This window comes from Melospiza georgiana, chromosome 1, assembly GCF_028018845.1.
Source record: "Melospiza georgiana isolate bMelGeo1 chromosome 1, bMelGeo1.pri, whole genome shotgun sequence".
NCBI lineage: Eukaryota > Metazoa > Chordata > Aves > Passeriformes > Passerellidae > Melospiza > Melospiza georgiana.
The window spans coordinates 147,946,417-147,969,587 of record NC_080430.1 but is presented as its reverse complement, the minus strand read 5'-3'; the positions used below and the strand labels follow the sequence as shown (position 1 = coordinate 147,969,587).

Below are 23,171 nucleotides of genomic sequence, written 5' to 3'. Positions count from 1 at the left end.
TCTTTAGTACATATTTTTATCCCTGCAGGTCAGTTTATATCTGTCAAACAGATAATGATCTCAGAAACCAACTGAGACCCCTACATGAATGCTTTATAAAATACAGAAAAATGACACAATCTTCCTTGAATTACAGCCTATTCTACTCTCAAATGGATGATACGAACACCAGATCTGTTACCTGTAATCCTAAAAGGTGACCAGAGTGCTCTCTCAATGGTCCCCTTTGCAATCACTATTTAGGAATTACTTTTTATGGCAGAAATGAGAAATGTCACTTCTGAATTGTGAAACGTCCTCAGAGGCATCTGCATTCTGGTGCTACCTACCAGGCACAGATTTATTAGTTATTTCTAGCAGAACTCTACACAGTTGCCTAGAGCAGTTTTACCATGTGAAATGTCCACTTATTTCTGTCTCAACTCAATTAGTCTTTCCCCGCTGCCTTCTCATGCCACCTCTCAAGAGAGGAAAGGAAAATGGCAATTAAAAGAGGTGACTGAAGCACATGGTACAAATCAGGTTTCTCAGGAACAGCAGCAGCAGGAGCTACAGTTTTACCTTGAAACTATGAATAGAACAAAGCAACAAAACATCCCTGAACATGAGAAATGTTAAACAAATTAATGTCAAAAATTAACTACATGAAATAGGAAAGTAGCAGCAGAAAAACTAAAAACTCAGGTTGCATAAATCCAGCATTTTGGATTGGCTGGTGAATTAGAACCAAGCCCCAGACACCCTGCACCTCATCTGTCTGCTTTGCAAAGCAGGGTGTGAACTGCTACCACAGGAAGCTTGATGTTTTTAACTATCTGGGGGTGTACCAATCATATTTCTGCTGCTAAATGGAGAAAAAGACATGACACAACATTAACATCAGAAAAAGATGTTTTCTTCCCTCTCTCTCCAAAAAGACAAATTACTCTGGGCAGTGCAAGCAGCCCAGTGAAGAACTGAGAGATATCAGCCAAAAATTCCTTAGACTATTCACTGCAATACCGGAAAGATCTGGGGTATTATTCCAGGTAATTCTTAGTTATCCCCCAAGTTCTGCATATGTTGTTGTCAGAGATCCAAAATGATGTCACTCATCACAGACAGGAGTACAAGACAACACTGCCCTCAAAAAGGGCACAGGTGGTTTGTCACCATTCCATCAGCACAAATACTACTCCAGAAGATACACATCTTACCTTCTTATACTTTTAATTTACTGAAGAACAGTACAACTTTCAACACCTTTCTAAAAATTTGGGGCTTTACAAGTTGAAATTGAAGAACATTTGAGAGAAAAGGTATCATTCCTTCATGGTTTTATATAATTCAAAAATAATGAAAGTGCCATCAAGGAATACATTTGGTAAAAGAAAGTTTAGGTTTAATTGTTTTCAGGGCTGCATAATCATAAGCTTTACCATGTTCATGACCCTTCCAGTACTTCCCCACTATCCTTTGCACCAGCAGGGTCCAAACCTTGCCTCTCCAAGTATAGCAAGGCAGGACTCATCCTCCCAAGGACAATTCAATCCATTTAAGTGCAAGGACTCATTTCCTGGCCTCACTACTTCTATCCATACTCATGTTTCAGGGGCTTTACATACAGCACTCATGATACAATTACACCAAGATAAATGTTGTTATGATGTTTAGTAATACATTATTTTTCATCATCTATACCTGAACTATATCAAAATAATGCTTAAAAGCACAATTCATAGCCCTCAGTATTTCTACTGAAATAAAATACAAGGACAAACAATTAAGACCATTATAAAGTTTTCCTGTAACCATCTCCAATTTTTAGTTGCCCAATTAAGTAGGTATTTCCTTACCAACAGAAAGAAGGAATATTTTTCCCTTGAAAAGCAAACTGAATACAACAGGGTACTCAGAGAGAAAACTGCAACTTTCAATTACTGCTAGTAAGCAGCCAAAGTGTGTTGACTGTCAACCAGCAAAACAGTGTCAAATTTTCATCTACAAAAACACGTCTGTGACAAAAATATGTTCTGAGCTGATGCAGCCTGAATTCTCATTCAGCTAATAGGCACTGGCTTCCAAGTGTGAGTTTCCAGGGCAGGGAAGCTCCTTCTCCACTCCTCACCAGGGAAAAAAGAAAGTCTTCACTATATCTATATCATCTATGTATCTATATCTATGTATCTATATCTATGTATCTATATCTATGTATCTATATCTATGTATCTATATCTATGTATCTATATCTATGTATCTATATCTATGTATCTATATGTCATTCTCTAGTCTGCAAATGTAAATTTAAGATGTCCTTTCTCTAGTCTGGAGAGAATATGTAGTCTCTTTTCCTCATGTTTGTATCTCTTAATCAAACTGCTGGGAAGTTAATTATAATGTGAGATGTTTGAGAAGTCCTTTCTAAATTAATAACTTTAATTTGTAAGATTGATTATCCGTGTTCTGTCTCCAAAACCCATATATCCAGCACATTTCTACAGCATCCTGCTGATGCCTGGCAACTGGGTATTCTCCCTTTGTCTTTGTTACCTCCATCCTCCAAGCTTAAAGAACCTTATTTTTAAAACAAACTGTAGTTAATTTGAAGCCTTTCTTTAATTAAGATTTTTTTTTTAGCTGTGACTGGTTCCACTAGTTACACTAATGGGTACAACACAGCACTTCAGGTTACAAATATTTCCTGTAAATGATTTTTTTTTCCTATTTTTGATTTGGAAGATCCACTTTGACCTTTCCCTTCCTCATGTTTTCACTTCTGTAATCAGTCAAGGAAAAAAATTCAAAATCCTAACAACTACTAATCCTATTTAATTGTATTGTGGAATCCAACCATCAAGTTTAAGATGCTGTAAAATCACCAAAGTAAAATTAAACCAATAATGCAAAATTAATACAGTTTTATTAAATAATGACTTTTCTTGATTCCTCAGTAATTGTAATTTGATGTTACTGGGTTTTTTTTACTACTTTAAGACCTGCATAGTAGTTTTTCTAGCAGTTTTCTAAATTTATTTCCAAATGCATTTTTACTTGTTTCCTAAACAAAGAGGCACAGACACATTTAAATTTAAAGGCAAAATTAGGAAAAAACCAAATGAATTTTATTTTTTTATAATTAGTAAAGATGAAGAGTAATCCTAACATTCATTAAACAGTGAAGCCATCTACTAATATCACCATGAGGATTCAAAAAACCTTTTCCAGTTTTATGAGTGCACCATGAGATATGCTTGTGTTTTTTCCATCACTACAGCTGAATCATCTTAGTCATACTCCTTTTTACTGGCATTTCAGACCAGATTTATGTAAATCAATTTAAGAAAGATTAAAATACACTAGATTCTCAATTAAAACTATCTATTTTACTAAGGCACTTCTGAATAGTTTACCTTGTCACACCTTAACTTGTGAAGGAAAAGGAAAACATCTATCTAAACCTGAAAAATTAGATCTGAAATACTGCAGTAAATAATCTCTTTCAATAATGTAAGAGCAAAAATTAAGCAGGAAACTACATGCCAGGATTTTCATTCAAAAGCTACATTAGCTTATTTATGCTAATGCTTTAAGGCTTTATTTTACAGAATTATAACCTCCAGTACACTCTGGTACATACCAGGTGTTCATAAACAACAGCAACACAGAATGCCAACACTTTGCACAATCCCTAGAAATCAAACTCCTGCAGAATGATTTGATTTATAAGTCAAAGCATGAAATACAAACAGCTACAAGCATTAAAATGGAGAGAATTACATCTTGGAAAACTACAGTAATAGACACTCATTTGCATATAATGCATATTTATACATCCTGGAAATGCATGATTGCTGACAAACTCAACAATGTAAATTTAAAACACTGAGCATCACAAACAAACTGTTAGCAATTAACTTTCAAATACCAATAGCAACATCTCCATAAGCCAATTTCAAATCCATATGCTCAGCTCTTCATGAAAATCCTCCTATTAAACAGGAATGCCATCATCTTTTGTATGACTACTAAGCATAGTTTCAAAAAACACCTGAAAATTTGAGCTCCTAGTGGAAAATGAGGACGGTATTTCCAAGAGCTACACACCAGGAATCAGCTTCTCTTGTAACTAAAGTGCCTCTGGAATAATATAAAAAGCAGTACTTTGAGATTTGAAGGATTTTAGCAAACCAATTCAGTTGTATTCTTCAAGCATCAGTTGAACAATGGCCACTGCTGGATTTCAAGGTGTTTTTCTAAGTCCTTTTCAACCAAACCAACATCCAGTTTCTCCACTGTTAGGGAACTACCATAAGCTACCAAACACAAAATTCCTCAAACCTTTCACACCACACGGTTTTTGTGCAAAGTCTTCCCTATTACATAGAAATTTTCTGTCTTGAATCAGTCACTTTTGAAATTAATTGTAAATAAGGTAATGGATGATAAAGAAGGCTCAGGGGGAATCTTATCACTCCCTACAACTCCCTGAAAGGAGGCTGTGGAAAGGTCTTCTGCCATGTGAGAAACACTGGATATTGGGAAGAATTCCTTCACTGAAAGGGTGGTCAGGCACTGAAACACGCTGCCCAAGAAACAGTGAAAATCTTAAAAGTGTGAGTGTGGCACCTGGGACATGGTTTGGTGGTGAACATGGTGGTGCTGGGTTGACAATTTTATTTGATCTTGGAGGTCTTTTCTAACCTGAACAATTATATAATTCATAACACCTTATGACACACTTTATCATGCCTAGGGCTTACCATAAAGGCATTTAAGCAAATGATCTAACAAAGCTGCAGTGTGTAATTCTTACTTCCCAACACATCAGCAATAACCACAGAATGATTTAGTGGCACTGAATAAACTTAGGTATACTGAAAAGAGTTTGCCAGTTCCCTCAGCTCAGATTAGGTTAACTGTCTGGCTCCAGGCTCACAGGCAACTTGCAGGGATTTGAATTTATCACATTTTGGTATGATTGGAAGTGATAGTAATTATTGCTAGATATGCACTAAGAGCAGTTGAGAAACACTGCTTAAGTCAATGGCAAAATGGTTGCTGCCAAGAGAAATGTATAGCAGTATTAGGTAAATGTGGGAACTACAGAACAATGCAGAAAACTGCAAACAAATCCAGCAATTTCTCCAAGTCTGAATTTTCCCATTTTTACGTGTGTGTTTAGATTAAATTCTGCAACAGAGTGAAGGTGAGATCACCTCGAATGAAGATCTAAAATACTTTTAAATTATGAATTATAATTAAACACAAAATGCCATTGCTACATAAATGACTCATTCTTGTTCCTCACCAGACACTGGCACACAGGTACACAGAGTGTTCCTCTTATAGTTTAGGCTTCTGATCTCTGTTGTAGGCTCAAAATAAATCTAGAAAAACCTTTTCTTTTTTTCCTAGGAAAACTATTCCATTTTAAATGCTAGCAGACAAGACTAAAGAAGTTCTTTGAAGCTTCTGAGTGCATGAAGCAGACAGATGGGGCTTGTCCACATTCTTTTTTGCACTACAGTAACTGTACTAGCCCTCATCTCTCAATAGTAAACCTAAAATCACACAGTAAACTCTCTAATGCTACTGGAGAGGTAAGAAACCCAGCCCCCCTTTCTCAGCAACCTTGCCACATAATCTGGATTTCAGCACCAAACCTCATTGCCTGGCATGTTAACTCTCTGCAGCATCTGTCACTGCTATGAATGGTTGATCATAAGTACCTCTGTAGTCATCTCAATGCCATTAAGCAGATGGCAGCGCTAAATCCAAATGATGTAGTACATCTCCCTGGTGGACTTTGTTTCCATACACCACCATTATTCTACAATTCCTCAGTGATAAATCTTATGTATTCTAGAGAACATTAAACAGGGAGCTGACAGAGACAATTGATTTATTAGCATCCATTTCCCTTTGCCTCGCATTTCCTTATTGTCCTGGCAAATACTTGTGCAGATCGTGTACGGAGTCACCAAGGGACCAAAAGCACTTTGGCTCAATTTGAAGCCTATTTCAGAGATTTAAAATAACTAGATTTTTTTCATGCTGAAAATGTCTAAACTACAGTTTTAAATGAAGATTCAACTAAATCCTCTTGATCCCTCCACAATACTATTAGCTGAATAATGGCCTGATGTTATTGGTCTAGCAATAACATCAGGCCATTAAAGCACCCTGAACTTTCTGAAATAAATCCAAATAAATCATTACAGTTCTAGACAGGCTTGGGAAGTCCTTTAAGAGTGAGCTAAGTTGTGTAAACATGCATACATGCTGGTGACAAGACCACGAGTCTGACATAGGCAAATATCAGCACCAGGAGTCATGAGTTTGGCTTTCACAACTCTATTTCATATTTTACCATAACATGCTGACAAAGCTCTTGGCACACAACTGCACACATGAAATTTATAAATATGCATGAAGGAGAAATTTTATGAAGGAATTCCTGATTACATAACATGTCCTTGACTGCACATCATGTAACCCTAAAGACTGACTGCATATTGGGGCATGAAGTGATAGGAGAAGAGGATATGGCTTTTTGGATGGAGCTTGGAGCACCCTGGTCTACTGGAAGTTATTCCTGCCCATGGCAGAGGATTGGAACTAAAAGATCTTTGAGGTCCTTTCCAACTCAAACTATTCTATGATTCTATGAAGAATTTGCTACTCTGATTTTCAGAAAGTGCAATTTTTTAAAAAAAAATTTAGATAATTTCAGGTTTTTATAACAAGATTAAACAATCCAGTTTATTAAACATCCCAGTTTATAGTGATAAACTTATCTAACAATCCCTCTGCAAAAAACTATACATGTAATTTAATCTTCTAAAAATCAATTAGATACCTAGTAAAACACAGTACAGCTTCAAGGGATGTTTTAAGTCTTTTCCACCATAAAAAAATAATTCTGTTAAAGGACATCCTGAAGCACTATTTGGGGCTTTGTTCCATGAACAAGCAACAGTGGATAATAAAATGTTCTAAAGGAAAACAACATTTTTTTATATGATTACACGGCATTAAGATAGATAACTCAAAATCCTCATGTTTCTCTCTCTTGTTAGTGCTGTGGCAGGTTTTAACTCAAACTTCAGCTTGCCAGGTACAAGGAAGGATTCCCACAATGTCAAATAAAATACTATTAAACTTCTAACCACTCATGATTTGGTGTCAGCAAGAAAGTAGTACATAGAGTGGAATACTTTATTTACAGAACAAAGTCTCAACTACCTTAATGCACACAGAAATACACAGTTTCCTATTCTTCATATCTAAACATGTCACTCAACCTAATCCAGCTCAGATTTGGCCATTTATGGGAAATACACTTGAAATGCCCAGATGTAAAGAGCAATAAAGGAGAGTCACAGTGTGTGGTGCTGAAGACTGAATTGGGAGAATGCACTCCTGTGCCCCTAGAGCGAAAGATTTGCTGTTGAGCAACCTCTTAGAGATCTCCAAAATTCCTGAAGATATTTCAGATTCTATTGCAAGTTTCTATCTTTAAACGAAGAATCACTAAATAAGCCAAATATTTAAAATGAAAATGAAAATTTTAGCTGTTACTGCCATATCAAATATCATCACTGTACACTTGTGAGCATTAAGCCCTGTTCCTGCACTCAAACTTAGTCATGTACTAAAAATCACTGCAAGTAATTTAATGAGAGAACTAATTTTCAGTTTACTACCTATTTCTCAGATTTCCTCTTTAATACACAGTGTCACTAATATCACAGTATTTCTAAAGGAATCAGTATCACAAGAAATACTAGAAATACTATTCAAACTATTTGCAACTTAGAAAAGGAAAGGGTAAGTTATTTCCCCATGCTGGTCACCAAATTATGCATTTTAAACACATCACTGCTCTCCATGTGCAAATGCAGTTTCTTTCCTTTTTTTAGGAGGGCAAAAAAATCAAGAATAAAAAAGGCTAAATTATGAAAACAATGCACTTTGCCTAATTTCCTTCACGGTAAGGGCATTGCAATGCTCTTAAATATGATAAGTATATAATTTTGATTAAAAATGGTATTTTGCAATATGGGCTACAACTTGATATTCAGATTAAAGATAGGAATGCTGGTCTACGTAGCTCAGATGGATGTTTATAGTTATTTTTTGCCTGCCAATACTATCCTAAAAATCTTTCTGCCAAGCCAGAAAATAAATGTTGATATCCTGTGAGGAAAGTGCAAGTGAAAAATTTCTCGTTTTCTTTTTCCACAGAGCACTAAATAAAATTAGGGGATAAATGTCAAATAATCATTAAGAAGGTAACAAATTTGTTATAATCTAACAACATATATTTTGTGAAACTACAGGCAAAATACAAAGTAAAGCAACCATTTTATGAAACGTCTCCTAGACAGCCAAGCATGTGCAAATGTATCTAAGAATATTATACATACTCTTATCTATTAATCGTTTACAAGAGCAATTTCATTCCTGGGGAGATTTGCTTTTTTCCTAATTTTAGTTCAAAGAAAGAAAATCTCAATGAAAACCTTCCTAATGTGGGGAAAAAAAATCAAACCCAAGTAATGTTTAATTTTGAATCAGGCAAATGACTTTGTAATGAAGTCCAAATGCTTGTGTGCAATAAACCCATTTACCTACAGCACAAGCAAGAAGGCAGAACAGAATTGCCAACATGAAAATTGAGGACTACTTTGGCAATTGTCTTTTGGGGAAAAAAAAATCCATTACCAGCAACTGTTCTCAAAATGTAACACTCTACAGCATCTCATATTTTGAAGTTTCTACACTGCAGGTTTCTTAAGTCATATTTTTATCAAGCTTAGAGTCAGTAGGAGCCAAGTATCAGACACAAAGGTAATTTCATTATTGTAGTTTTCAACAATAATGGCACTTGAACTTTCCACTATGCTTTTTCACATTGACTAAGCTGTTGAGCACAGAAAAATATTCATTTACACAACAAAACTGAAATTGGGTGTGACAACTCTACAGCAGAGCAGATGCCATGTGTAAACAGCTTTGTTCTCAACTTTGTTACGAACAATTCTGTACTATTTCAGATAAAGCTGCATTGTAAATTTTACATATTTAGCAGAAGGTAAAAGAACTCTGCATCAAATACATTTTTCAGTTTAATTCACTATAAGGGATTCATCAACAGGAACCTCAGTAACCCTACCTCAGAGGCAAGTCATAACTTTGCCATAGAATTTCAGGACATTGTCAAAAACATTAAAACATCTACTACTGAGCAAATTATGAATGCTTGGTCTGAGAGAAAAGGAATGAAAATAAATTACAGCTCAGTAAAATGTGGACAGAAGTTCTGTTTCCAGAAGTGGAGATGATCATCCAAGCTGCTATATTTGTAATGAGATTTTTGCCATGAAGTTCAAACCACATAAAAGAAGTAGTTTTACTTCACAGCATGTTTCCCATCGTTGGGTCATATTGTTATTCATGGAGTTGCAAAATAATGACTCCTTTAAGAAAGCAAAATTAAAAAAAAAAAATGGTTAAATGGTTAAAAATACTACTGACAATGAAGTGGGAAAAGGAAAACAAATGGCAAGAGATTCAAATTTGTCACAAGGATTTCCAGAGGAGTAAAGCAAACTGACAGGTGTATTTTTTTACAGTCAAATACAGGTAAAATACTTGAATATATCTTTGCAAAAGTAGTAAGAAAATTTAATCAGTTGTGTTTCAGAAAAGTTAATATCTCCTATAAAGTTGTATGTTTTTTCTCCTCTCCCCTTCCTTATCCACTCCTCCCTCCCACAACAAATCTGAACTAAATTTCCCTGAATTTTTGGAACTTTTGAAAACTTTGATTTAGGATTTGGCATCACTAAAACCAGTACAAGTTCTCAATTCTGTTTCTTTTCAGCCTCTCACAAATTTAACTTTTGTACTTATGTAATACTAAAGACAAGTAACCTGGGGGTTGTTTCTAAAATCTTTTAATACAATTTTTGCTGTTTATGATGAAATTGGAAAACTCTAAGTAAAATTAACTGGCCAACCACAGAATTTTTCAAATGCAGTTACAGTTGATTTGGAGGCTTACCTTTGTGCTTGAGTGCTATAGCTGTTATCATAGGAATCATAGCTTTGTTCATCATAAGCAGCTCCATAGCCATCATCATACTCCTGAAATGACACAAAAGATGCAATATTAACTTCAAGCACTCTCTAGAAACACAGCAGTAACCCAGTTCTATATGTCAAAGACAACACTCTCCTGAAATATATGTATAACATTTGAACAACATGAAATGGAAAATCTGAATACTGAGATCCCTCCTACCTATACATCTTAGATCATCATTTCTTTAAAGGTATTTAAGGCTATTGGCAACGTGCTTTAGGAAGATTTGTTTTTTAGTTAACACTAGCTTGTGCAGATGACAGTACAAGCATTTCACGTCTCCATGTTCTTGAGTTTGAGTGAGCTACTGATCTTCAAGAAAGCTCCGGGAAGTATCTCAGGAGTCAAAACATCTAAATAAATATTTTAGAATTGATTTAGGTAGCTGACTTATTTCTGGACAATAAATTCAGTTCTGTGTAACTTTGGATAGGAAAGAACTTCCCTAGAGATAAGACTAGTAAGAATGATAATTTTACTACTCTGAATGCCCTCTGAAAACACTTCAACTTGTGGGAGTTTAGCACTGAACAAGAAACTGTAAGTAAGGATTTCTTACTTCTCTCCACATTAGTCACACTATTTAAGTACACAATGTAACACTCTTCTCAAAACAGTACTGTATTTCAACACCAATTTGAAGAAACTACTGACCCCAGCCATACAGAAGTTTAAGATAAAAACAAGTGACAGTGATTATGTGTTTTCACAAAGAATGAGCTATACAAATCTGAAGAACTGTCATCAATTTACTGTTTTGTCCAATTAATACACCTAAGTGAGTTAAACACAGGAAAAGCAGAAATGGCACATCTACTGTAATAATTCATAGGATATCCTAATATCTAAATCCTGTCTAAATATGCCAAAAACCTCAGTGGATATTTAGGAGTATGTTGCCAGATAAGAATGAACTAATGAGAAGACACTTTGAAGACTGGGGGATCATTCTTCATATACATATATACACACACATATATACATATATATATACACACATGTTTTTTGTATATGTATATGTGTATATATATACACATTCATATACATATATATGCCTACATACATATATATATTATTGGTGTTTTCTGAATAAGTGTTGTATCCAGCCCTGGCAATTAAAGGATAAAGCCTCATGAAAGAACCAACATTTTAACAAATGGAATGTTTAAGGATCTTTCAGCAGTGACAGAGAACAAAACCAACAATCAGTATCAATCAATTTAGGTAGGAACGACAAATGACGGATTGTCTAACTCTGGTAGAAAACCTTTCCAATGATGGGAATCTGACAGCTTGCTATAGCAGAAGGCAGTGACATCCTCAAAACAACTGACAGGAAACCTAATTTCCTATGAGTTTTTAGCAAGTTTTCCAGTCATTTGAAATTGCTTCTTTGGAAAACAGGCAACCTGCCTATCAATAGGGCTTCAGCACTGCTAGATCAGTGCACATGATTGTTTCCCAGCAGTGATTAGGAGAAGGGTGTCTGTGAACATTTGCCAGCACAGTTGAGTGAGTTTATTTAGTGGTTTGGAAGAAGAAACTAGGATTCTTTCAACTGTCAGTTGCATGGGGATCCATGAATAAATAGTCACTCAAAAAAGGAAATGCATTTTGTCTTTCAGTAATTCGCTGCACTGAAACTAAAAATTAAAACAGGCTCTTAGGATTTTCTTGCCCATCAGATAAGGCTTTTCTTGATAAGCCACAGACTAAACCCCAACTCCACTGCCTGCTGGCAGTTATTCCAAACAGGCATTTTATTACTTATTGATGCAATACACAGACATCTGTTAACAATACAGACCCTGACCAACAGCAGTAGCTGCCTGAGCCAATTTCTTTGCTCTGTTCCAGAACATTTACATGACATTTGGTCTCCTCTCACAGACTCTCCCAAATGTGAACTAGCCATCCTTAAAACTTCCAAATCCCTTCCACATCCCTTCCAAAGCTCAAACTGGGCACATCCAGCAATGTCAACAAAAAACAGTGGAGGATTGAAATTAACCTTTTAATGTGTAAGGAAAGCTTTGCCCCTAAGGAATCATTAGAGACCTCTTGAGCAATCAGTCCTCTCATTCAGATTTATATTAAGTATTTCACTGAGAAAATGGATCACGAAAGAAAGATGGTAAGAGTCTGCTTTGAAGTTATGGTGTTTCTATGACTTCTTGAAAACAGAGGAACAAAATAAATTTGGATAGAGAAGATCCTTCATAAGATGTTCAGCAGAACAGAAGGAAAATTTGGGGGAAGTCCATTCTGTATCAGACTGAACTACTTCTTTAATTAGCACTTGTCTTCCAGAGAAGTTTTGCCCAGGATTCATCACTGTTCACCACTCCATGTGTTAATAACCTGACAACTGCTGAAATTAAGCCCTGCATTATGATATTGCTGATGATGGTTGTTAGAAGCCTTGTATGGAAAGATATCTGGTTTGTGGTTTATATGCGGGACTACTGTCAGAATTAAAATTGTCAAGCTGGGTTTTTGAGATCATAGTAATCTACTTAAGTAGATCCATTATCTTTTACTGATGTATTTCATAGAATCACAGAATGGTTTGGACTGGAAGGGACATTAATGATCATTTTGTCCCATCCCCTGTCATGGGCAGGGACACCTTCCATGTGTCCAGACTAGACCAGGTTGCTCAGGGTCCCATCCAACCTGGCCTTGAACACTTACAGGGATGGGACAGCCACAGCTTTGCTGGGCAGTCTGTGCCAGAGCCTCACCACCCTCACAGGAAAGAATTTTTCCCTAATATTTGCAGTTATAAACCTCAAAGTTTACACTAAAAACAAGATAAATATGTGCAACATGATCCAAAAATAAAATGGGTTTGCTCTCAATAGCTTGTTCTGTTAAGAAATAAGATATTCAAATTCCAAAATATGTGTTTGCTCTGCACAATTCCTTTGAAGTAGCAATTAGGCAGGAGCAGCTGAAATATGTTTCAGAGCTTTCCCTGAACTAGCACTGACAGTATTTGCTCTTAGTCATGCAGTATTGGAAAACTTTCTCTTTCAGGAGGTTACAAACAAGGTCAACAGCCACAGAATTTTTGAATTTTAAATTAAATTCATGCTACTTGAGTATTTTCTTTCTGAATCAGACCTCTAGTGGCTTCAGTGAATGTTTTCTTTAACTTTATTTAGTATTTAGGTGAAATATCCCTGGCCATCTGGCATATTTCAGTGCTATAAAATACCATGCTAACTTAAATGAGAATAACCATCATTTTTACACATATATAATAAAAATGGGCAGAACTGAACTTACACACAGAAAGCTGGTACTGAAGTGCACCTTTGTACTAAGTACATTCTACTAAGCCCAAGCATTGCTATACAGATTTCTTTCTATGTAATAACAAAAGAATAATACTTTCATAAGAACCTTCTCATTACATTTTTCCTGCTGATTTTTGGGCATCTTTCAGGTACTTATAAAAGCATTCACTTTCATATTTAAAGCCATTATTCTTCACATGGATTACAGTGTCTGTATTCCTTCAATCTATGAAATGTAACACAATGGACTTCCCTCTCTATTCACACTACATCTGTCTATGAATAGCTCTTCCTAAATGTACTCAGATATCAGAAAGTTTACTGGTGAACCCATATTCCATCTCCCACTTCAAAACCCAAAAGCCCACTCCAGATCATGTCTTCATGCCATGAACAGAAGCCTTTCCATTGTTATTCATTATTCTGCTTTTCAGAATAACCCAGAAAAATTTAACTCTTATCAGATTAGTCTGATCAAAAGGCAGCAAGTGTGCTGAACATTGTGCTTACAACAGAAATGTGGGGAAAAAAGAGCTGAAAATACTGAAGTCCTTTTAAACTACAGGTATTTATCACCCGACATTTGAAGTACCCACCAGGAAGGTATCAAGAGCAACTGCCTCGACTTCAGGCTTAAGAATCTTCCCCCAAAGTAACAAAAAAGCTGGAGTTACAACAAAGATCATCTGAAAAGAATATGGAGTTACTCTTTAAAATCTCAGAGTTTAATAATAAAGTCCTTTATTAAGCCAACCTATAAGTGTTTCCATTTAAAGAGAGCTTCTGCCTGCAGTGGTCTCAGTGATGGTGCCCACAGGTGCAATAAATCCAAAGAGCAGCACTGGTAGCTGTAATTACTCCGTGTAAAGAACAGACATTATTCATTAATAGAATCAAAGGCAATGTGTAAATATGCACCATTTGAATATATTAAGTTACTATCATGGGTCAAAAAATGATAAAAGCAATCTTTGCCACAACCCCTGCACTCCACAAAACATTATAAATCATGCTAAGCCTTGTTCATCAGTGCTGTTTAATTAAAATAGTACTCTGAACAAACTCTTGCAAGTGAAGAATAGGAAACGCTGGTTTTAAATTGGAATCTGTTGGCAGTGACAATGACAGACTACTGTTTGGAACCTCTTTAAGGAAAATGAACAATGTTTCAAAGAACAAGACCGAGAAACAGAAAGAAAGAAGAGGGTAAAAGTGGCTTTTAACAAAGGCCATTTGCAGAGCTGGGAAAAAAGATCATGAAATCAATACGAAATCAATTTTCCAGCTGTTCCCATCCAAGGAAATCCATCCAAGGGAAAAAAATAAGGACACTACCACTACAGCTAAAATGTTTTCTTTTTACACTGTTTCTTTTTCCTCATCATTCTCTGAAATTAATACTTACACTACTATACCATCCCATAACACTAGAGAAGCACATTCACATATTTATTTTAGATAAAAACTATCAAATTTAAAGAAAAAAAAAAGTTTATGCAGAGATTAACTTGAAGGAGACAGCACAAAACATCAGTGCAATGAACTCCTTTTGGCAAATTAGAACTGTAAAGGGAAGGAACAGGCATTTTGTTACATGGGAATAACATCCCCCCCCTCATTTAATCAACAGGGAATATGAGGCAATCAGAGCAAATATGGGCTGCTACAACCATCTTAAGTCTGAGCACCAACATCAAGGACATTAGCAGCAAACATGCACAGACTGTAAGCTCTTGTTTTGGAGATTTTCATCTGTTTTCATCCAGAAGGAGCATATCCAACCAGAACAAATAAGGTTTTCATGGAATGAGAGATGCAGGAGTGGATTGTTTTTCATGCACCTCAAAAAAACCCTGAGGAGTTGCTAATGAATATAGACAGCAACATTTAAACCAAATTACTATCAGACCAAAACAAGTCTGGTTCTCAATACACAACAGCAGGGAGCAGTGCCAGAATCAGGAGGATTCATTCAATAATACCAAGTTTCAGATAAGCAGCTTAAACTAAAATACTTAGAAAGGAATTTTATGGGAACTTTATAGGTGAACATTGAGTTAGGCAAGGGGAAAAGCTGTTCAGCTTTTTCTGCAAAGCATCCCACATTTCCCTTAGCCAATGTCACCCCAGTTCCTGGGAAAATGGAAACATTTTGCATTCTCTCTCCATCTCATCCTGAAAACCCCAAAGAAGATACAAGACTTGAAATTAAACAAAGCAGTTATTTGAAGGGCTTAAAATACAAAACCTTCCCCTCCCTCCCCCTTTTATTGCTTCTTGCTTGTCCTATTTACTACGAAAAAGAACATTTTATTGGAAAGAAAAAGCCAAGAAATAATGTTTTCATGTTATGAACTTGCTTTTCAAAAGTCTCACACAAATTCTCCCTGAATTTAAGAACAGTGTTAGCACTTCTAAAAAGCCAGAACTCAGCTAACAAACTGCTTAGAAAATGGCACAATACCTAAATGGAAACCACAACATTATCCACAAAGGGGAAGAGGGACAGCATGGACAAAAGACAATTTCTCTGCTTCTTAGAGACTGAATCTAATTCAAGCCCTTTCCAGGAACCCAAACAAAAAGCTTCACATTCAAACAACTAAGCAGATAAACTCACTGATTTAAAATGCTGCACATCATCAGGAAGTTATCAACATTCACAAGAACAAGGTAAATTAAAACATGGTGTAAATCTTGCAAAGTGACACTGAAATTACACTTGAACTCCATTATAGAATTTAAATTCTTTCCAAAGTCTTATGCCATCTGGACTAGCCCTTACTTTGACTAATATTTTACTACCTCAACTTCAAGAAGCCTTTATTTGTAAATAAAAAAATGGGGTTTTTTTATATGGTATACAGAGACTTTTCTCTTTTTTTCCCTTACAGATCTTACCTTCTTTAATCCCAAACAGCAAGTGAATATCAATGAGAAAACTCCACTTTAAAAACAGTTCACCACTCAAAATCAGCAATGTATTAATAGCTCCAAGAAATTGCTTCCACAGTAATCCAAATTTTCAGTTTTTCAAAATCTAAATTAATTATGATCTCAATAGGGAGACAGGGAATTCAAACTTAAGGATGGAGATTAAAACAGAATTTGCACTGGTTTTCTAAGGAAGTGAACTAAATAACAGGATATAGGGTTTTCAATGGAATGGGCTCTCCCCTGTGAACAGTAAGACTGCAATTACTCTTTTATCCAATGGACACCTACATTCATATTTTGTTATACTGACTGGATCATTAAATTAATTTCTTAGCCATCCAGACAAATATTATTTGTGAATCAACTTTCCCTAAGGCTTACCAAATTTGTAGGATTTCCTGCCAAACCAAAAGGACAGAAAGTGCTGTGTATGCTGGGACAGTATCCTGGTGGTCAGCACATCATCTCCAGACAGACCCAAGGGAATATGAATACCTGTAACAGGAATTTGATCCACAGGCCTCCCAGTACCAAAAAATACTGAGATTTTACTTATAAAAAGAGACAGAACAACACACCATCTGCTCATTATTTTGCGTGAGATTTTGTTAGACAGCAGGTTATGGTAATGTTTTGGGTCTTCCCCATTTCTCATGGGAAACAGGACAAGCACAGTCTCATAGCATTGTAATATCTGTAATACACATGTACTTCACAGTACACATTCAGTGATAATTACAGTCTCACAACACAGACCTAGTGTGAGAACTACAATCTTGAGTCTGAGATGTGCTTTGTTCAACAGTAAAGCAATGTATTTCTGGAAATATCCACAAATGAATGCTTCAGGAACTATAAATCTTATAAAAAAATCCCTAACCTTTATGGTTTTGCAGAAAGAAGAAATAACTAAATGTAGATTTTAAAGAGTAGGTTTTGAAGTTTGTTGCTATCGGTAACTATTTTGTATCCAACTGTTCTGTACATCCTTTTGAGAGGCCTGTATCTGTATCCAAGTTAAAATATTTTTGAAATCTAATTAGAAATAACTCACAGTGTTCTTTTTAAAGTTACAACTTACTTAACATTAGAAAGGCTCCCTTGGTCTCCTGTTGGTAGACATTCCATCTTGACATTCCTTAATACAGAAAGCAATGCCATTGGAGCTTTAGCTGCTAGAAATTACATGTGATCAGTGCATCAGAAAACTCTGTCCCTGAGTTAACCCTTTTCTGAACACAAGAAAACATATACAAATTGGCCAAAACCAGAAATAAAGCTCTGCCACAAATTTTATCCAGAACAGGGAGGAATATTCAGATCTGACAGTCTTCCAAAGTAGTGTTGAAGCAAGTCTTGGCCACAACATGCTGGACTGATGAGTTATTTTTTAAGTGCCAGAGCAACAGGTTTTAAATCCATGTTTAAAGTTCTTAATGCCTAAAAATATGAACTCAGATAAAACTCACTTTGCATTTAACACAATTAAGCAGCCAGAACAGGACTTGACACAGCATCATCACAAATATATTCATGCAAAGTACAGAAGTGAAAGACTGGTAGAATATTTACTAAATATTTGCCTTTGTAAAATGAAAAAAGCATAAAATAAAAATCTAGTCTTAAAAAGCTTCAGTCCCACTGTGTGTCGCTAATTTGGAAAAAAGCCTCAGAGGTTGGAAGCTGAGAAGAAGGCAACAGCAGGACGAGGCCAAGAGCAACAAATGTGATGAGGCAGTAACTGAGACTGAGCAGTTCTGCTCTAACCCATGCTTGACTCAACATTTGCTAAGGAATTGACCTTACACTCCTGCTTCTTGGAAAATTGTAGAAAAGCTTAAAATTTCCAGCTAGTACTTAAATACAGTTTCTATTTCTTATCGTAATGGAATAATCTGTCAGCTTCAAAATCCACAAAAATATTTTAGTCTATTGCACAGTACAGTTCAATGAGTAGAGGAAAAAAAAATCCCATTTAATTAAGAGAAAAATGTTCCTGAAACCATCTGTAAGTTCTTCAACAAATGTAGCATTCACCTAGAATGGTTTCCCTCATCCAGCTGTTACAAAAATAATCCTGGCCATGCTTCACACGTCACAACATGTTTTCTCCTGACCTAAGCAGCCAAGGAAAGAAAAATGAGAGTCCTGCTAGTCTTCAGAGAAAGTTTATCACAGCAACCAGAGCAGTGAGTTATAAAACTGGCTGGCTATAGAGGATGGAATTTTTCCTATACAGGCTGATGCTACAGCTATTAAAGAGTCAGTCTTCAGAGAAAATGATAAGGAACTGTCATTTAGTGGCTTCAAGAGCTTCATCATGGTACTAACAGTGTGGTGGGGTCTCAGGAGGAATGAGTCCTGCAGCTGAGGCTCACACATAAATGAGACTGGCAACAGTGGAGTGGGAAAACTGCTTATATTGAACTGGAAAGATGTGCCACTACTGCTGCTAGTCCAGTATGCTGTGTGACTTCTGCAGAGACAGCCAAAGCATTCAAAGGCCACCAATGCACAGACCCCAGAAAGGTGACAGAAGACAGAGGCAGCTCACTCTGAGCAGAGCTTTCTGTAATGGACAAGATTCTGGAACACTTCCCTGTGGGCTCTAAACACAGGACAGCAATGTTCACAGTTTTCTTGATCTTAACTTAAAATGCATCTCAAATTAAGGACTTTTTGCCTGTGATGTTTTCCCCATGTGAAATACTTCCTCTAAATGTAACCCTTCAAATTTTTCAGAATGAAATAGGTATTCTCTTTCCCATTTTGAAGACAACTATTTATAAAAAAAACAATCAATTAATCAAGCAGAGGAAGGAGAGATATCAGGATAAGCAAGAGGCAAAACTGAGTTCATCACAGATGTTAAAAATTCACTGGTTTCAAGGACTACACAGAGTTAGCAAAGGATTGAAGGAAAAAGGATGTTGTAATTCATTGTCTGTAACAAGGTAGATTTAATAGCACTCAACAGAGGAAATGGACAAGGACTTTACATACTGAAACCCTAAATCACCTTTAAATATTCAGTTACAGGAGTGAGTGGTTCAAAGCTTCCATCCACACACAGTTTGCTTCTTCCTGGACTTGTACAGTTTCACATTTAAGGAGTACAAAGAAAAGGCCTAAGGGAATCAAGAGCTTCATGAATCCTCGGGACTTTCCAATCTTCAATAGAAAGTCTTCTTGTGGTGGGTTGACCCTTACTGGACACCAGGTGTCCACCAAAGCCACTCTGTCACTCCCCTCCTCAGGTGGACATAAAAGCCTCATGGCTCAAGATTACTCACCAGTTACTGTCACAGGCAAAACAGACCCAGTTGGGGTAAATTAGCTCATTACCAATGAAATCAGAGTAGGATGATGAGAAATTAAAACTCAATTGAGCAACATCTTCCCCTGCACCCTTCCCTTCTTTCCCAGTGTCAACTTCCCTCCAAAATTCTCTACTCGTTCCCTCACAGCAATGCAGGGAATGGGAGTGGGGGCTGTGGTGAACTCACCACACCTTGCCCCTGCTTGCTCCTCCTCAGGGACAGGACATTGCCCACTCTTCACCAGCTCCGGCATCAGATCCCTCCCACAGGGACAGTCCAACACAAACTTCTCCAATGTGAGCCCTTCCCCTGGGGTGCAGCTCGTCATGAACTGTTGCAGAGTAGGAACCTTGCACGGGGTGAAGTCATTTAGAAACAGACTGCTCCAGACTGGGATGTTTTTCCTTCCTTTAAATACATTATCCCAGAGGTAGTACCACCATTGGGCTTTGGCTTGGCCATCAGCAGGACCACCTTGGAGCTGGCTGGCACTGGCTCTGCTGGGCACAGCAGCAGCTTCCAAAAGCATCTCACAGGAACCACCCCTGCAGCCCTCTGCTACCAAAACCTGGCCACAAAAACCCAATACGCTTCTAAAGGTTTCTCTCTAACCTCTCTGGATATCTCAGTCTCCAAAGCTTTGATGGTGCTTAAAATAGTTTATGGTACCCCCCAGTGTTTCTGATGTTCTCATTCTACATACACTTCCCAATCAGCAAGACCTTATTCTGCTCAGGTTGGCAAACTAATGCTTCAGTATTAGATATAACTAAGCAGGAATCAGTAAAGAAGGCACAGAAACACTACTAAAGACTCATACCATGCTCCCTTAACCTGTAAAAGACAGAGATAAGGCACTTAGATAATGTCCTGCAAATGGACAAGTAAAAACCACCAAGCATCAAATTTAACACTGAACATGCAACACACCAATGGCTTATGTCCCTGCTAAACGTTCTTCTAAAGAAAATATAGACCATGTAGGACTGCTTTCCCAACTACAGCTTTAAGTACTATATCTACCAACTATAACTATCCCTGCAAAGGTATCTTTTATGGTAGATAAGGGATCCAGTTCTAAAGAGAATTCTTTTTAGAAGTTATTTAGTGCAGCACTATTTTTCTGTACAGTGCTATTTTCTAATTATTCTCCCAGAAGTGAAGCATACTTCACGACACTGAGGCAAGCAGCTGTTACTTCCACACCCCTTCTATAGACACATTCTATAAATAGCAGATCATAAAGAAATATGAAGTTACTCAAAGAGGTTTCTATTCTACCATCTCTCTATGTGTTCTAGAATGTATGTCCTGGAAATAGGTGTACAATGAGGATTGATTCCTTGGAAGGCATTGTGAGAGAACTGCTTATTTGCAGTACCCACTCTGACTGGTCAAGTATAGCCAGGGGGAATTTAGGCATGTTGGTAAAGTATTCTTTCTCAAAATTAATGAACTACATTAATTCTGAATTTTTCAATTATATGCATAAATGTTCATATTAACAACATTGAATTTCTTCCCTTATAGAGCTACAAGTGTTATATAGAAAATTGGTTTTCTGCCAAAAGGGAGAAAACCAGGTATTTGATTTAGATGGTTTTGGTGGGGATCTTTGGAAGAAGAGAGGTGAAGATAGGTGAAATAATGGTTTAGACAAAAGCAAAAAAAATCTAAATAGCAAATTTTCAGGAAAACAGAATCTCTTTTTGTTAGTCTAAACAATGAAGTCCAGAAACACTTGGCTGTAAAGAGGGCACACTAAAACCTTTAGTATTAAAAGCACTGTCCTTGAAGGTATTATTTTCCTAAAAGACTAAATTCATTTTTATCACTATAGTTTTGACTTATTGATCTTTTTTCTCTATCTTACTGCTCTGTAAGTTCAATTTAAGTTTTCCTTAACAATTCATAACTGCATCATTTTGTCATATACAACATAAAAAGTATTTTGATATGATTCTAATGTTTAATACAATAAAATCAAGATGAGTATGTATGGCTTATTGAGGTGCATTGTTAAAATTTTAGGATTAGTTCTGAAGCTTTCATAAAAATATTTTACATGTCTGACCATTAAACTACTATATGACCACTAAGATAGGCTTAGGAAGGAAGATTAGAATATTATTCTGTTTTAGTTGAGAATTAGAAGTCTACAACAATCGTGATTTTTCAAATTTTTTGGAAAGCAGAAACCTAATATTAAACATTTAAGAGGCACATAACTATTTTGCCAAATGTACTCCAAATGTCTTTATGATGGTGTATACATATAACCCAATTTATTTTTTTTAAATTAAGCAGCTCAAGCCTGAAATGATAGAGATGACCACATTTGTCAGAGATGTTGGGTCAGCACTTAGGTGCTAATTGCACAGAGTTCTGAAGGGACCTGCCCTCTCCAGAACGACCCACGCTCCACGCTCAGCACACCCACAGCTCCACTTACGTATTCCCCGTAGGTCTCCTGCGCCGGGGGCGGCGGCAGGGGCCGGTACCCCGCCGGGGGAGGAACTCCTCGTGCTCTGGGTGCCAGAAGTCCCCGGCTCCGACTGACGGGTCCTCTGCTGGGAGGGACTCCCCGGGGAGCTGGTGCCCCTCTGGGCACTCCTGCCGGCGGTGGAGGCACTCCCCCACGGCCCCTGCAAACACACGGATCACTGACCATTAGACACCATACCCAGGGCCTCCCTTCCAACACCTCCCTCCCCCACATCCTGGCAGTTCTGCTTTGCTACAACCAGAAAAAGTCTAGAAGAGATTTAGAGTTTGTCCTTTCTCTGTAGGCTTAAATCCGATTGCGCGTGTTATGCAAAAAATGCTGGAAGATACAAACGAGACAAGGGATTCAGTGATGAACCTTGCACTGACTTGAGTCATTCTCACACACTCGGGCACACCCAAAACAACCTGCTGGAATCAGTCAACTTCACTGGAATTTGATTTCTAGTATGTGAAATCACAAGCACAGAGTAACAGCTTTGTTTGAAGGTGTAGGCAATATCATACTCAAACCCTGCACAGAGGAATCTGTGCCGCTCCCTTCTGATCCCATGAAAGCTTCTCCCTTCCAGTTCCATGAAAGCTTCTGTATCACAACCCAAAAATCACACTGGTTGTGAGACACTGAGTGCATCACAAAAAGTACGTTTTCTTCTGCTTCTGAAGAGATTTCCATCTGTTTCAGGAAACATCCAAATGTAATAAAATGTGCAGGGTGATTATAGGATAGAACCTGATGTCCTATACGTATTTAAGAACTCTAAATAACAGTAAATTTGGTCTAAAAATTCTGAAAGCATGATAGGCACTAACTTGCATTCCATTACTTTGGACACTTAACATGAATGAAAAATATGAGACTTCAGTTGAACCAGTTTTCAAAAAACATTTGATCCATTTAGAAGTGGCTTTTCCTCCTACCTCCCTCTAGTAAAGGCAGAGATTTAGAGGTACAATCTGTGAGAAATTTTCATCAAT

General features: G+C 36.9%; 1 protein-coding gene across 2 annotated transcripts in view; it reads right to left on the bottom strand.

The window, feature by feature from the left end:
• KHDRBS3 (KH RNA binding domain containing, signal transduction associated 3) overlaps nt 1-23,171 on the bottom strand; it is a 90,636-nt gene that overhangs the window by 12,877 nt on the left and 54,588 nt on the right. For both annotated transcript variants that reach the window (XM_058038372.1, XM_058038456.1), the window contains exons 6-7: nt 22,141-22,333; nt 10,049-10,131 (exon numbers count right to left, since the gene is read on the bottom strand). In XM_058038372.1, the coding sequence (XP_057894355.1) occupies nt 10,049-10,131; nt 22,141-22,333 (276 nt within the window). The remainder of the gene's footprint in view (nt 1-10,048; nt 10,132-22,140; nt 22,334-23,171) is intronic.